The 14952-nt window shown below is 44.2% G+C and overlaps 1 protein-coding gene across 1 annotated transcript; it reads left to right on the top strand.

Moving 5' to 3' along the window:
* Positions 1–616: 616 nt before the first annotated feature.
* On the top strand, positions 617–5672 carry LOC117733380 (intermediate filament protein ON3-like). The gene is made up of 8 exons (XM_034536990.1): positions 617–1179; positions 2767–2975; positions 3635–3695; positions 3798–3893; positions 4013–4177; positions 4391–4516; positions 4643–4907; positions 5044–5672. Exons 1-8 carry the CDS (start codon positions 742–744, stop codon positions 5373–5375), a joined length of 1692 nt encoding a protein of 563 aa, XP_034392881.1. The 5' UTR covers positions 617–741; the 3' UTR covers positions 5376–5672.
* The last annotated feature ends 9280 nt before the right edge of the window (positions 5673–14952 follow it).

Here is a 14952-nt window from a genome sequence, read left to right as displayed (position 1 = left end):
AATGTAACAATGAAATATAATGTAAAAAAGTGAGTATATAAAATAGAATAGTATATGGTAGAGTAGTAGACAGTAATAGATAAAGTGACAAATGATACATTTGGAAATTAGTTTAATGTTCTAGGGACTGTCAAACTAATAGCAAGGATGGTGAAAGAAAAATAAAATAGTAGCAGAACAGATGTGTCTGTAATTGTACTATAATTGTTGATTGTTAAGAGATAATCAGAGGTAAGTACCGCCCCACATTCACACACACACACACAACGTTTTTTCTGATACAAAGCTGCAGAATACATATTATTTATATTTTCTAGAGACCTGTTGAATCAGCTGTTGGCGTTTTTTGAGCAGCTTTTCTTGGACACACACACTCAAGCAAACAAGAGATCAAAGAAATAAAACCACTCGACAATCCTCTCAGAAGTCCAGGTTTTCTCTAACAACACAGAGAAGCCTGTAGAGAGACCAGGTAATGGTTTTGACTAACTGGACCTTGTGTCATAGAAGTGTAATGTTACAGCCCTGCCTCCCTCTCTCACCCAGACGCACAGGCCAATGGCAGCTCTGCACAGTCCCCTCCCACAGCCACAGGCTTTAAAACTCCTCAGTAGGTTCTTCTCCCTTCTATCCACTCTGGTCTCTTTCCCTCTGCCTGCCTGCCCTGCCTGCATTTCCAACCGAGCCATTGCAGTCTGACCTTCCCAGACTCATCCACAAGAAACTCCTCCAAATTTCAGAATGACCAGTTACAAGAGCAGCAGCTACAGCGTGAGGAGTTCCAGCGCCCCACGAAACTTCAGCAGCAACTCCTACTCCGGATCGGGCGGCATCAGCAGCCGCAGGAGCTACAACGTCAAGAGTTCCTATGGAGGAGGCAACAGGGGCTTCGGGGGCATCACCAGCTCCTCTGCCTATGGTCTGAACTCAAGCATGGGCGGCGGCGGCGGAGGCAGTGGCATGGGCATGGGCTTCAGCGGTGGCATGGGTGCATCAGGCATGGGTATGGGCTACGGCGGTGGCATGGGCGGTCAGGCCCCTATCACCGCCGTGAGTGTGAACAGGAGCCTGTTGGCCCCCCTGAACCTTGAGATTGACCCCAACATCCAAGTCGTCCGCACCCAGGAGAAGGAGCAGATCAAGACCCTCAACAACCGCTTCGCTTCCTTCATTGACAAGGTAAGAGCTTGATACAGGAGCGTGTCAAAGAAATGTGGGTTTCTGTGCATACGGACAGAACTTGCTTTGGGTGGTTGGAAAGCTCGGTCACGGTGTAGTCCAAAAAGTTTGAATGTTTCTCTCCAGCTGCCGAGACACTGTTATGCTGTTATTTGATACAGATGTCCATATGTTGGCCACATGTCTTGCAATGCTTATTTATTCGCTATTTGCCAGCGCTGGAAAAAGTTTGTCACCTCCCACAAAGGCCGACAAAATGAAATATGCCATCGCTCAAAGCTGCCCTTTTATAGTGATGAAAAACAGACTTGCAGAAAGGGAGAGACTGGGAAAGACAAATACAAAGGGAGGGAGAGAGAGAGAGCGAAGACTTGTGATACGAGTTACCTTGGAAATGATCCCTCCCTCCGCTGGGGTGTGGCTCTTTGTGCTGCCCTGGTGGCCCCCACCCCTTCCCAAACACACACACAATCTTCTTTCACGCCGACGCATTAGAAAAAGGAGTGTTCATTGGGAGTTTGTTGACTTACTCATTCAAATCAGCTAAAATACTCAGCAGTTTGTGTGTGTGTGTGTGTCCTCTGAGGCCTCGGCAGTGGGTTAATATTTAAAAAGGTTTCATGTTCCAGTCAACGTCAGCTGACTGGCTACGTATCAGCTCTCCCTCTACCATCGCAACGATTAAATAAAGGAAGATAAAGTGGGTTTTGCATGCTTCGACGCAGAGCGGATGAACTTCTGCCCTTCTGTCAACTGCTATATCGCCATGGCAATCCATTTAAAGGCCCTTAATTATCTGCGTTCACTCCGGTTCAAATCAAGAAGTTCTTGGTTGGATCTCACCTGTCGGGTGCAATGTGTCAGATCAGGGTCCACTCACAACCGTGCTTTTATTTTTTTCCATAGTTCACAAATATGCAAACTCCCCCCCCCCCCCCCCCACCTCCATTCCATTCTCTGTTCTGCCTTAATCATCACCTCGATAACACGGTTAAATATTTACCTTCCGGCATCTGCCTGCGGATGCGACTTCCCTTCACCACCCCCGTTCTCTCTCTGGGTTTTCCCTATTTGGCGACAAACTTCGCTTTACAAAAACAGGAAGACATGCGGGAGAAGTATTAACTGGCCCTGTTCATCCATCAGCTGCTTTTGCCAGACCTCGTCTTGCCCCCCCTACACACACACACACACACACACATCACATCACACCACCCCACCCCACCCGCTGTGCCTCCTGTCAGGATGCACATAGGTCAGGCCTTCCGTTGGAAAAGCCCAGCCATTCTGAAACTCAGCCAACAGCAACTTACAAAGCTCCAAAGTTAGATAAGAACAACAATGACTGGGGATGGTGACCAGGAGGAAAGGTGAGGTTGATCCTGATGCTTGAGTATTTGGGATGGTGATGTTGTTTTGATGGAGCATTTACATCATACCTTTTCATAATAATTTACAACTGATGACTCCGTCTTTACATACTCGTTACCACCGTAACCAAGCATGTAAGAGGCTGATTTTCCTTTTGGATTGGTTGCTTTCTCACAACTCATAATGACATACTCCCCTTCTTTTTCCACGCGTCAGGTTCGCTTCTTGGAGCAGCAGAACAAGATGCTGGAGACCAAGTGGAACCTGCTGCAGGGACAGACCACCACCCGCTCCAACATCGACGCCATGTTCGAGGCCTACATCTCAAACCTGCGCAGGCAGCTCGACGGCCTGGGCAACGACAAGATGAAGCTGGAGGCCGACCTGCACAACATGCAGGGCCTGGTGGAGGACTTCAAGAACAAGTGAGTGTGGAAGGGGGCCACGCAGGTCTTAAGAAACAAACTCTTCCATGCAGAATCTGGCTTGCACACTGTTTATCTAGGATTCACCTTTTTCATTTAGGTTGCACTCGAGGAATTTTCCAAATGCCTAGAATCTTCATTTATTAATCAAATACAGCTACAGTTGTGCTTCGAGACTAGCCTTGCAGCACACTAAGCTTCTCTTTTTGTGGACTACTCCCTACATCTGTCCATTGTCTTGCGTCATACAGAACCTGTAGGGAATTACATCACTGACGAGGCATGTTCCAAACACCCATTGCATTACATTACATGTGACCGAAGGTAGAAGTTTGCAAAGCTTTACATGCAATTATAATGCTCGAACACAAACAGCTACGATAGTGCCATACGTATTGGCCAGTTGTCCAGAGACAAATGAAGTGTATCAGCTGAATTCCGAGGGGGGTCCCTACAGGGAGAGACGCCCATATTGCCTCTCAGACTTGGCCCTGGGTCAACCCACTTTGTTAAAGGCAAATATCCCAAAGGAGTTCAAGAGATAGACTGCTGGCGCCTCCTAGTGTTGCATTGGCATATAAACCAAACACAAGCAAGAGATAAGACTCTTTATAAACATTCAACATCTAACCATGAACTGTATGGTTTTCCCCTCTCAGGTATGAAGATGAGATCAACAAGCGCACAGAGTGCGAGAACGACTTTGTCCTCATCAAGAAGGTCAGCGTCAGCATTTATCAACTTGCCTTTGAGTTGTCAAATTTGACCTCTCTTCTGAAGGGTTCTTTGTGATGTCCCATTCTAACACAACTTGTATCCCAGGATGTCGATGAGGCCTACATGAATAAGGTTGAGCTGGAGGCCAAGCTGGAGAGTCTGACAGATGAGATCAACTTCCTCAGGTCGATCTATGAGGAGGTACGGTACAAAATAAATCGTCTTGACTCGTCTCCCATGCCGACCCTTGACGCACACTTGCCGGATGGGCTTCTTTGATGAGCTGGGGTTTACCAATCTCTCTCTTTGTACTTCTTCAGGAGCTTCGTGAGCTCCAGGGACAGATCAAGGACACTTCAGTCATCGTGGAGATGGACAACAGCCGCAACCTGGACATGGACTCAATTGTGGCTGAAGTCAAGGCCCAGTATGAGGACATTGCCAACCGCAGCCGCGCCGAGGCGGAGACGTGGTACAAAAGCAAGGTGAATGAGAGCTCCTTTTGAAGTCTTCTTATGTACGTGTTTCCGTCATTTCTTTATCGAGAGAGGTGTTGTAAACCTTAGTTGCCCCGTGTATCGGTTAAATGTATACTGAAAGAAAGCTTAGTAGCATTCATCAGTTCATGAATCAGCACATGCGGTTTTCTGGTCGATTGGGTTTCCAGTTTGTAATGTCTGGTATTGTTTTTTGTTTAGTATGAGGAGATGCAGACGTCCGCCAGCAGATACGGAGATGACCTCAGGTCCACCAAGACAGAGATCTCAGACCTCAATCGCATGATCCAGCGACTGACATCAGAGATTGATTCCATCAAGGGACAGGTAAGCAAAACGTGTTTTCGGCGCCATGGTACGGGAGCCATCATATATAGTTTGTTATTGTCATTTAACAATCAGAAGAGTGGACAAAGCCTTATTTTTCTGGCGGGGCCCTTTTCTTCCTCCCAGCGTGCCAACCTGGAGGCCCAGATCGCCGAGGCAGAGGAGCGCGGGGAGATGGCAGTGAAGGACGCCAAGGCCCGCATCAGGGACCTGGAAGAAGCCCTGCAGAGAGCCAAGCAGGACATGGCCCGCCAGATCAGAGAGTACCAAGACCTGATGAACGTCAAGCTGGCTCTGGACATTGAGATCGCGACCTACAGGAAACTGCTGGAAGGAGAGGAGGACAGGCTGGCGACTGGCATCAAGTCCATCAACATTTCCCAACAGAGCAGTAAGTCATCGTCGTCATCCTTCGCCATCCCTGACTGAAGTCACGACTACCGGACATCATTGATTGGATTTTGTTACATTTCTTTGTCAGTTTTCCCCCATCTGACTGTTTTCTCTTGCCTCCCTTCTCTCAACAGCAAGTTACGGTGGTTTCCCCATGGAAAAGAGCAGCTACTCAAGCGGCTACTCCAGCGGTTTCAGCGGCGGCTATGGAGGTGGATACGGCGGGGGCATGAGCGGTGGTAGCATGAGCGGCGGTTACAGCAGCGGCGGCGGTTACAGCAGCGGCGGCGGTTACAGCAGCGGCGGTGGCGGCGGCGGCTACAGCAGCGGCGCCGGATTCAGCAGCGGCAGCACCGGCGGCGGCAGCTACAGCACCAGCCAGAGCAAGAAGAACGTTGTTATCAAGATGATCGAGACCCGGGACGGCAGAGTGGTGTCCGAGTCCTCTGAGGTCATTGAGGATTGAGCTGTCAGGTTTAAAGGTGTAGCTACCTGTCTGCTATTATCTCCTCTGCCTGTCTGGTAGTTTTATACTTACAGTTCAACCCCCCTCCTGTACCCCCCAACTATGAAGTACGCTTGCCAGCCACTCTCCAACGGCACCAAACATTTCCATGAAGCAATAAATGATCCTAACACTACCAAAGATCTGAAAGGGACCAAAGAATTTATTTTGTATGTCTGATGTCTGATTGTCTGAACTAAAAAAAGTAGTTTTGTCACAGAAAGTTAGATAAAAAATGGAAAAGTATATATATATATATATATATATATATATATATATATATATATATATATATAAAAAATATATAACACTCCCTTGAAATCTATGCAACAGCAATTCCATTCACAAAGGGCTGTTTCCTTCAACACAGTGATGCATAGACAGTGGTGTTGTCAAAGGAATGTGAACGTACTGAAACAGTGCTCCAGCATTGTTGGTCAACAGTGTCTTAAAAAAATGGCCTGCTACAGTAGTGCATGTCTTCCCTGTGCGTGTCCTGTGACTGAAACTGTTCGACCCCTTAGGAGGCTGCCCGCATCATACTGTTGTCCTGAGGTGCTGTTTTTGCTACCGAACCAAATAAAAAAACCGTGTTTACTGAAGGAAAATTATGCATTTGTTTCAATTTCTTGATGCCAATGACTCAAAGAGCAATATAGTCGTAATAAATACTTAAATTCCACTGAATCTGACCGGAATAAATCAAAGTACTTACACAGTCTTCAGGCACAGTTCTTTCAAATCTAAAGGAAAATGTATCGAACAGTAAAAACTTTGCGTGTAGCATCTACTGACAGAAAAGGGATAGCATATTATTAAGTATGTTTTCTTAAGCATATAATCACATGCAAATAACAATCTTCTTTAAAAAAATATATATATATTTTACAATTTGTGTGTGTGTGTGTGCGTGTGTGTGTGTTTTACAATAAGCCATTTATATTATAAATACAAAGTGGGTCCTCTTCACGGAGTCAGCCATGTTCCTACAGTAGCCCGGATTGGACAAACCAAACACTGGCTCTATAAATAGCCAGCACACTTGCGTAGACCACTGTATTTTTTCTACCCGCTTGGCACACATAAAAAAAGGTCAGTCTGCAACATTGCCACAATCTGCAATATTGCCACTAGATGCCGCTAGATCTTACATACTGTCCCAAATGTAAAATGTTTTAAAAACACACAATTATCAGTAACAGTATCAATAGCTGATCCGGACAAAGGTGAGGGTTAAGATCAATTATTTATTGTTTCTTTTGAGATCATGGTTAAAAAATAATTTAGGTAAATGACACTTCTCTGGCTATAGTGATTGTTTCATTCTAAACATACAATACACCATCAGTACTGTACATAGTAACACAGTGTGAGTTGTGGTCATAGTGTAATTAAAAGTTAAAAGATACCAGAAATAAATCTAAAACAGTGAGCAAATGCGTAACTAAATATGTGTTAAAGATTAGAAGCTGTTTATATCCGGGTTTACATCGGGTTTAACTGACCGAGAGGAAAAAAAGGTCCTAATGAGGAACCCTGATTTGTACCCTGGGTGTTGACCATTGGCAAATTAGCCATTTAACCTCTTGTTGGGAGAATGGCGACTTGTTGACCTCTGTATAGGGTCTACTTGAGTTCAACATGTCGGCACTCTCAATTCATCTGCAGTGTAGACCTTTTACACGCAACATTTACACTCATTAACCAGATTTAATGGATGTCAGAAACCGCCATTGCTGGAATTTCGTGAAGTAGATTTTTTTTTTTGCAAATTGAGAATGTAAAATGGCAGCAATCCTGTTTTTGTTACATGCACATGTTTTGTTAAAGTTATTAAGAGGATCATTGTAGTAGATTTTAGTTTTTAGGTTAACAGACGTGGAGCGACATTAGCATTCATTTGGAGTTGGGTGATTGTCCACTTTATCTCTGTAAACACCATTCAGGTTAAGTAAATAAAATTATATTTCCCTTTTGCCCAAGCAATTGACCACCAGGGAGCAGTATAACACCACTAGAACTGAGTGTGTTACCCTGCAGGTCAGGACGAGCCCTCTCACAGGAACTCAGCAAACACTCAAACACTCCTGGTCTGTGTGTAGTAAACATTATTATCTCAAACAGTAACAGCCTGATAATAGTCAGAACATTTCGGGGGAAAATAAGGATCTATTTTGCAATGTTTTTGTAGGCAAATTTATTTTGCCTACAAATACGGCTTGAAAATCGAACTTTAAATGCTTGGCCTTACATTGACACTAGAACTACCTCCTTTGGACCTTTCCATTTGTTTAAACTAAATCCATGTAACTATAGAACCCTGACTTTTTCTAAATGTGTCTATATGTTATTTTATTTTATTTACGGCTGCTGCCGTTGCTCAGGTTGGAACCAGCGCTCAGTGAAACCCCACAGAGCTTCGCACCAGTAGTCCAACAGTCTACACATTTGAATTGCTAAATATTGCCATCGACTAAAACGACCTCGCCCTTTTAGTAAAGGTTACCCAGGAGGACGGATCACAGAGAGATCCAGCATTGTTGGAGTAACCTGAGCTGGCATCCACAAAGAGGCTGCATTGAGTTGTTTGTCTCACCGGCACAACATGACACAATAGTGTCTCACTCCTTGAAAGACAGTTTTCTAACACCCCTAAAAGTCTGATGACAGACATTTTGCATGAAATACCTCCTAGAAGTCAGCAGTCAGCGGTAAAAATCAGATTCATAAATTTCTTTACGCGCTCTCACAGGGCGAGGTATGAGAAGGGAGGGTCTTTGATCATGAACAGTAACTTGACATTTACACAAAGCCCAGAGGAAAGTGTTGTAAATGCTCAACCCTGGAAAGAAGATTCAACAACACTGTCACTGGAGGTTTATTCAGATCAGGTCGGCTCCGAATGAAGAACTGAGAGCAGCTCGGTGCATTTCCCCTCCTGGCCAGTCAGGGTGTGACGGTGCTCTTTCTTTAGGGCTGAAGAGAGGTGGGGGAACCGCACACCTGGGGCATTCTGGTCCTTCCTCAACATCATGCAGACCTCATTGCCCTTTGAGACATCTTTGTTCTCTGAACCTTTATTTTGTTAGAGGGTGATCTTTGAAACTCAGCTGGAGGGAATATTAAAGAACGCCTTTCCTCTCCATTTCCTGCATCCGAGCAACATTAGTGCTATTCCTGCAAGAGTTTGTGTTTGTCTCACTTATTTGGTTTCTTTTCATTGAAACACCCTTTTATACATATTCCTACATTAGCATAGAGGCATTTTAGTATTAAGGGAGGCCTGTTTCCACTCAGGAGGCACTGCTGAAATTGGTTTTCTCCGGTAAACATTTCTGTGTGACTTGGTTTAGGAACTGGTTCTCCAGCTTCTTTCCCGATCAGCTGAGATCTGGGAAATCGGTACCGTTGAAGCAGCAACCGCCGTCCTCCATAGCCACACGATTGGGTCGGTTGGACTCAAAGGAACTCGAAGGAACTCGAAGGAACTCAACACAGCGGCTTAGAAACCCCACTCCACCACTTGAAGCGCTGGTGCACTGTTGCATACTTAGGCCTGTAGTTTATTCCTTGAACGTCCTCAGCCAGGTGTGCTCACTCGGGTGCTGCCAATCGTGATGTCAGCTGTCTTGATCAGCTGGTCACATCCATCCAATAGCACAGCGACACACCTACATTGCCGGCCTATCATCTCTCTCTGCTTTTCATGCTGTTGTTACACGCAACCAAGGGCGTAGGTTTGGTCTCAGCATTGGTAGGGACACTGCCAGCTTCCCCTCGATAATAAATAAATGAATAAGAAAAGTTCTGCTAAAATGCCAATATAGTGTAACAGTATATTCTATATCCGAAATATATTTAAACAAGGAAATTAGAACATTTTAAATAAATCTATCATCATTTTAATTAGACAGTGCCTTGCCTCCTGCTGTGTTTTAGCCAATGCACGTCGTAGTTGGGTGTAAACTGGTGTTTTCTCCAATGCATGTGTTGGTTTGCTTTACTCACTATGGCGATTAAAGCTTTCAATGGCATTTTTCCAATTACTAAAACCATTTAATCAGCATGCTGGGTCATTCTTTTGTTCCAGAGTTGTCTTTTTGATGGTGTATGGTTTGACGCACTCAAAACAAAGTACCTTTTTCAATGTAGGGCTATAATGCAGCCACAGATACTGACTGTATCACTTTGCCTGAAACCGTAACTTCTTGTGCTGAAGTTGCTGCTCTGATGAATTTAAGGTCAGGCTGTATGGTTCACTCCTCATGTCCAGGACACTGCTACACTCACTTCATGACGGTCACTGTCACTCAAACTAACTGTTCCCTAAAGAGCAAAGAGAACTTAGCCTAGTCTGCACATGCATGTTTAACATAATAATTCACTTAAAACAGATAGACAATGTTTACCCTGTCAGCCATGATAATACACCTCAACACAGAATCAATGTAAGACCTCACCTGAAGCCCTGATGGTCCAGCTGCTGCTTCCTCAACCGGATTTCTGAGTTTCCTGAATGCATTTAAAAATAATGCCTTAATGAATAAATGTAGACCTTATGAGTAGTATATGTATTTATTTTGAAAGCTATTTAGAATATTTAGGTAATAGGTTCAGATTTTATGGAACAGCCTTGTTTTTTTATTCAACATCACATAATTCACAATCCAAAAGTGCTGACATGAGGTCAGATTCCCCAAACGTCCTTCAGTTTCATTGCTAATGCATGTTCAAGTGGTCATTCTTAACAACATGCCATGAGTAAGACCTCACCTGGAGCCCCGATGGTCCAGCTGCTGCTTCCTCAACCTGATTTCTGAGTTTCCTGAATGCATTTCAAAATGATGCAGGTTTGCACTGTGTAGGTAGTTAGCCTGCTACTAGCTAACTATGGGTAGTTAGCCTGCTACTAGCTAACTATGGGTACGTAGTTAGCCTGCTACTAGCTAACTGTGGGTAGTTAGCCTGCTACTAGCTAACTATGGGTACATAGTTAGCCTGCTACTAGCTAACTAACAACGACCCTCTGAAGGCTCGAGGGCGCATTGGAAAACATGGACATGTATTTTTCACCCTTCTGGGCGACGAACATAATATAGATAATAATACGAATGAGTTTGCAAATATATTATGAACAATTATTTTTTCAAATTAACAAAATATTGGTGGGGACAATTGGGTCTTCCCCAAAACTTTGGTCGTGACTAGTCCTTATGGACCATATGCAAACCTACGCCCTTGCACGCACCCCCTACCCATCGCCTCCCTTTGCAGATACATCAGTATCCTCAGTCTACCAGATCTCGGCAGAACCTTCAACCACCAGCAGTGTATGGACTCCATTGGGGAGTCCAACAATTGTCCTGGCTAAAGCATAGCAAAGAGTTAAAAACGTGTAATGTTGACAAAAGTTTAAAAAACTGCAAGGAACATTTTTTTGTTGTTGATTTTTGGGGTCCCTGTGGACGAGAAAATGGTAATGTTTACGAACACCAGAGTCCCTTTTAGAAAAGCCCTTATTATACTGCTATATGCGCAGGCCTGGTTCTGGTTCTCCTTTGCCTCCCTTCTCCTGAGCAGGCCCAGCAATGTGGCCTGGGTCTCCAGCAGCGCGGTGCCGGTGTCATGCTAAGATGCGCTCCTGGCCCCTTTTTCGGTGAACCCGCATGATTTCATCTGATTTCATCTGATTTCACCAGAATCCGAGCCCACCGATGACAATCATGAAGAATAACGACATACAAATAGACAGTTTTCTCGCTGATGTTCTCGTTCATTTATGCAGATGGATGAATAAGTTGCGCAGTAAAACATCACCTTTCAGTCTTATCACATATTTTAAGTGTAGGAGATTAACGTTTCAACTCACAGAAACTGGGAAAGCAGCCAAGAAGCCACATGGTAATGCTTGAGTGTGTACTAAAATCATATGGAATAGAAAGAAGCAGGTATCCTTCACTGCACATTCTGTTATGACAGACAATGACAGGTGCTTTCTTTTCTTTTTTATGGTCATCCGTCAAACATAGTTTGACAAGTGTTCAACTTTCACTCATGTGGGTTTTATGAGGGTTTGGTTTGGCCTTTAACAGTGGTGGCAGAAGCACTCAGAGCCTTTACATAAGTAAATGTACTAATAGTATAGACAGTGGCGGCTGGTGGAAATTTTCTTTGGTAGGGCCATTCAATCAATTTCAGAAAACATCCCAGTATGATTCAATGCAAAAAAAGTATCAAACACGCATTTCTACTTTGTAGTTAAATATTTAACATTTAGTCTGACATAATAAGGACATCTTATTCATATAATTCAGTATATTAATATATATATATATATATATATTCATATATTTATATATATATATCATATACAAATATTAAGTATAATATGATATATTATATGTACCATCTAATGTAAATATACAATAGACATATAATATATATTATAATAATATATAATATATTATAATAAAATATAAAGATTGTATAATATAAATCACATATATATATATATATATATATATATATATATATATATAATATAATAGAACATGTTTATATATTAAAATGCCCCTATGAACCTTGTTAGGGTTGAAATGTGCCTGTTTTGATCCACCTCCTCATTGTGTTTCTTCACCTCCACCTGTGTCCGTGGTCCAGCTGGTAGTGACGTTCACTTTGCCCAATATGGCTGCTTGAGGAGTTATCATGTGTGTCCTGGTGTTCTCATGTTGTATTAATTCTTCCAACAAGTGCTTCATATCCCTTACTCCCGTATCTGTCCATGCTGGATTTGTCCCCGTTGATTTGACCGGGTCGGGTCTTCTTGGTTGGGTCTGCTCGCGCTCTCGCTGGCCGTCATGTCGTAAAAGAAAGGGGAAAAAATGCGCCTGACGAGAGCGCGCAGCTTTGGGCCAGATGTTGAACCTATTCTAGGACGCGGATTGGCTCAATTGCGTATCACTCATTTATATCTTTGATCATTAATAGGCTAAACTGCTTCTTAGACCCGTCTCTTCTGGGTCAGAACGATTCGCCCCCAGCTCAGCTGAGACATGCAGACAGGTGGAGGAGGAGCAGGAAAAGCATATATTTTGCGCAGATATCCTATTTAAAAAATATTACTGGGTATATTCCATATCTCCAAAACACAAATATTGACAATTTGTATAATTTATAAATATATTTAATATTATTATAATCATTTTATTATAATTATATAATTATAATATTTTTTTTTTGTGGCTTAAGGTGGTGTGGCCAGGCCCTGTGGCCCTCTATTGGCCAACCGCAACTGAGTATAAAGTAAAAATACTAAAGTAAAAGTCATTCAAAATCCCACCTCAGTAAAGATGCAGCAATCTGCAGATGTGTTACTGTTTGCATTATATCATTGGATCATTACTACTCATGCATGAACAAGGAGAGTAAAAGATGATCAATATCAACTACGGCATCCTGCAGCATCACTAGTGCCTGTGGCCCTTGACAGGTCTTACTACTGGTTGGTCTCTTGGTCTTGGCCATATAATGGAGGAGGGTGGAACCTAATAGTGTATCATATTTTCCCGATATGTTTAGAACATAAAATCTGGATCTGTAAAGTAAATAAGTGGGTAGGGGTCTGATTAATTGAATAGAGTAAAACATACAATATTGCCCTCTGAACTGTAATGGAGTAGAAGTATAAAGCCGCATCAAAATGCTTCAGTAAAATACGAGAATCTCAAAACTTAAAGCCATGACAGGAAACTTCATCTTTGTGTTGAGTTGCATGGTCCCCGTTAACAAAAGCTGTCGTGTTTCCAGAGTCCCTTCAGAAAACCTCTAATTTTACTGCCCCACTAAGTCCTGGTTCAGGTTCCCCTGTGCCTCCCTTTCCCTCCAATGGACCCAGCAATACCGCCGGGGCCGACTCTGGGTCTGTCGGAGGTGGGCTAGACGCCCCCCGCTAGAATTTCTGGTGAAACTTCATGATAATGTCACCAGAATCAGACCAGACAAGAATCAGACCCGGACAACCCAAAAGCCAATCTTCTCGCTGATGGTCTCGTTAACTTATGAAGGTCATACAGGCTACTCTTACTGTCTTCCTTTGCTCTCTCTCTCAGTCCTTCCCCTCCTACTCACAAAGCTGGCAACCACCTTGACTATATTTTCACCAGAAACTGCTCTACAGCTAACCTCACTGTAACTCCACTTCATGTTTCTGACCATTTCTTCATCTCTTACTCTCTCCCACTCTTTGGAACTAACAACCCTCCCACAACGGATTCTGCACCTGTCCGTCGCAACATCCGCACCCTCTCACCCTCCTCTCTGGCCTCATCTGTTCTGTCAGCCCTCCCCTCAACCGATTCCTTTGCACTTATGCAGCCTAACTTCGCCACTGACACTCTTCTCTCTACGCTGTCGTCCTCTCTTGATTCTCTCTGTCCTCTTACGACTCGAAAGGTCCGCAAGTCCTCTCCGGCTCCGTGGCTGTCCGAACCGGTGCGCGCCGAGAGAGCCACTATGCGAGCAGCGGAAAGGAAATGGCGAAAATCCAAACACGCCAGCGACCTGCTTGCCTATCAATCTCTTCTCTCCTCCTTCTCTGCGTCCATCTCTGCAGCCAAAAGTTTGTTCTATCAATCCAGAATCGAATCCTCTTTATCTAACCCTAAAAAGCTCTTCTCAATTTTTTCCAACCTCCTTGACCCCCCTGTTCCCCCCCCCCCCCCTCCCTCCACCCTTCTACCAAGCCACTTTGTTGACTACTTTACAAAAAAGATAGACGACATACGCTCTTCATTTACTAATCCATCTTCCTCAACTACACCTCCAGTAACTTCACCTTCTTCCCCCTTGTTTTCCTCTTTTATCCCCCTGTCTCCCAATCAAGTTCTTACCTTGGTAACCTCTGCCCGCCCAACCACCTGCCCCCTATGACCCCATCCCTTCTCACCTCCTCCAGTCCATTGCTCTGGACCTTCTTCCCTTTCTCACCCATCTTATTAACACCTCCCTCCTTCCCTAACTCTCTGAAGGAGGCAAGAGTCAACCCTCTCCTGAAGAAACCCACTCTCGACCCATCTGAAGTCAACAACTACAGACCTGTCTCTCTCCTTCCCTTCCTCTCCAAAACTCTAGAGCGAGCTATCTTTAACCAAGTCTCCTCCTTTCTTCACTGTAACAACCTTCTAGACCCCCACCAGTCTGGATTCAAGACAGGCCACTCAACAGAGACTGCCCTCCTTGCTGTCTCTGAGCAGCTTCACACTGCTAGAGCAGCCTCTCTCTCCTCTGTCCTCATCCTTCTAGACCTTTCCGCTGCCTTTGACACAGTGAACCACCAGATCCTCTTGTCCTCCCTCCAGGACCTGGGTATCTCAGGCACCACGCTCTCACTCTTCTCATCCTACCTCACCGACCGCTCTTACCGGGTAACCTGGAGAGGATCTGTGTCTGAGCCTTGTCCTCTGACTACTGGGGTCCCTCAGGGTTCAGTCCTTGGTCCTCTTCTCTTCTCTCTGTACACCAACTCTCTTGGCTATGT

The sequence above is a fragment of the Cyclopterus lumpus genome, chromosome 7 (assembly GCF_009769545.1).
Source record: "Cyclopterus lumpus isolate fCycLum1 chromosome 7, fCycLum1.pri, whole genome shotgun sequence".
Classification (NCBI taxonomy): Eukaryota; Metazoa; Chordata; class Actinopteri; order Perciformes; family Cyclopteridae; genus Cyclopterus; species Cyclopterus lumpus.
This window is presented reverse-complemented; position numbering and strand designations above follow the sequence as displayed.

Bases quoted from the DNA above. Each gene is read 5' to 3' on its own strand.
- LOC117733380 (XM_034536990.1), top strand. From the start codon at position 742: ATGACCAGTTACAAGAGCAGCAGCTACAGCGTGAGGAGTTCCAGCGCC. The intron at 3,696-3,797 runs GTCAGCGTCAGC...CTTGTATCCCAG, and splicing joins ACTTTGTCCTCATCAAGAAG to GATGTCGATGAGGCCTACAT. The intron at 3,894-4,012 runs GTACGGTACAAA...GTACTTCTTCAG, and splicing joins TCAGGTCGATCTATGAGGAG to GAGCTTCGTGAGCTCCAGGG.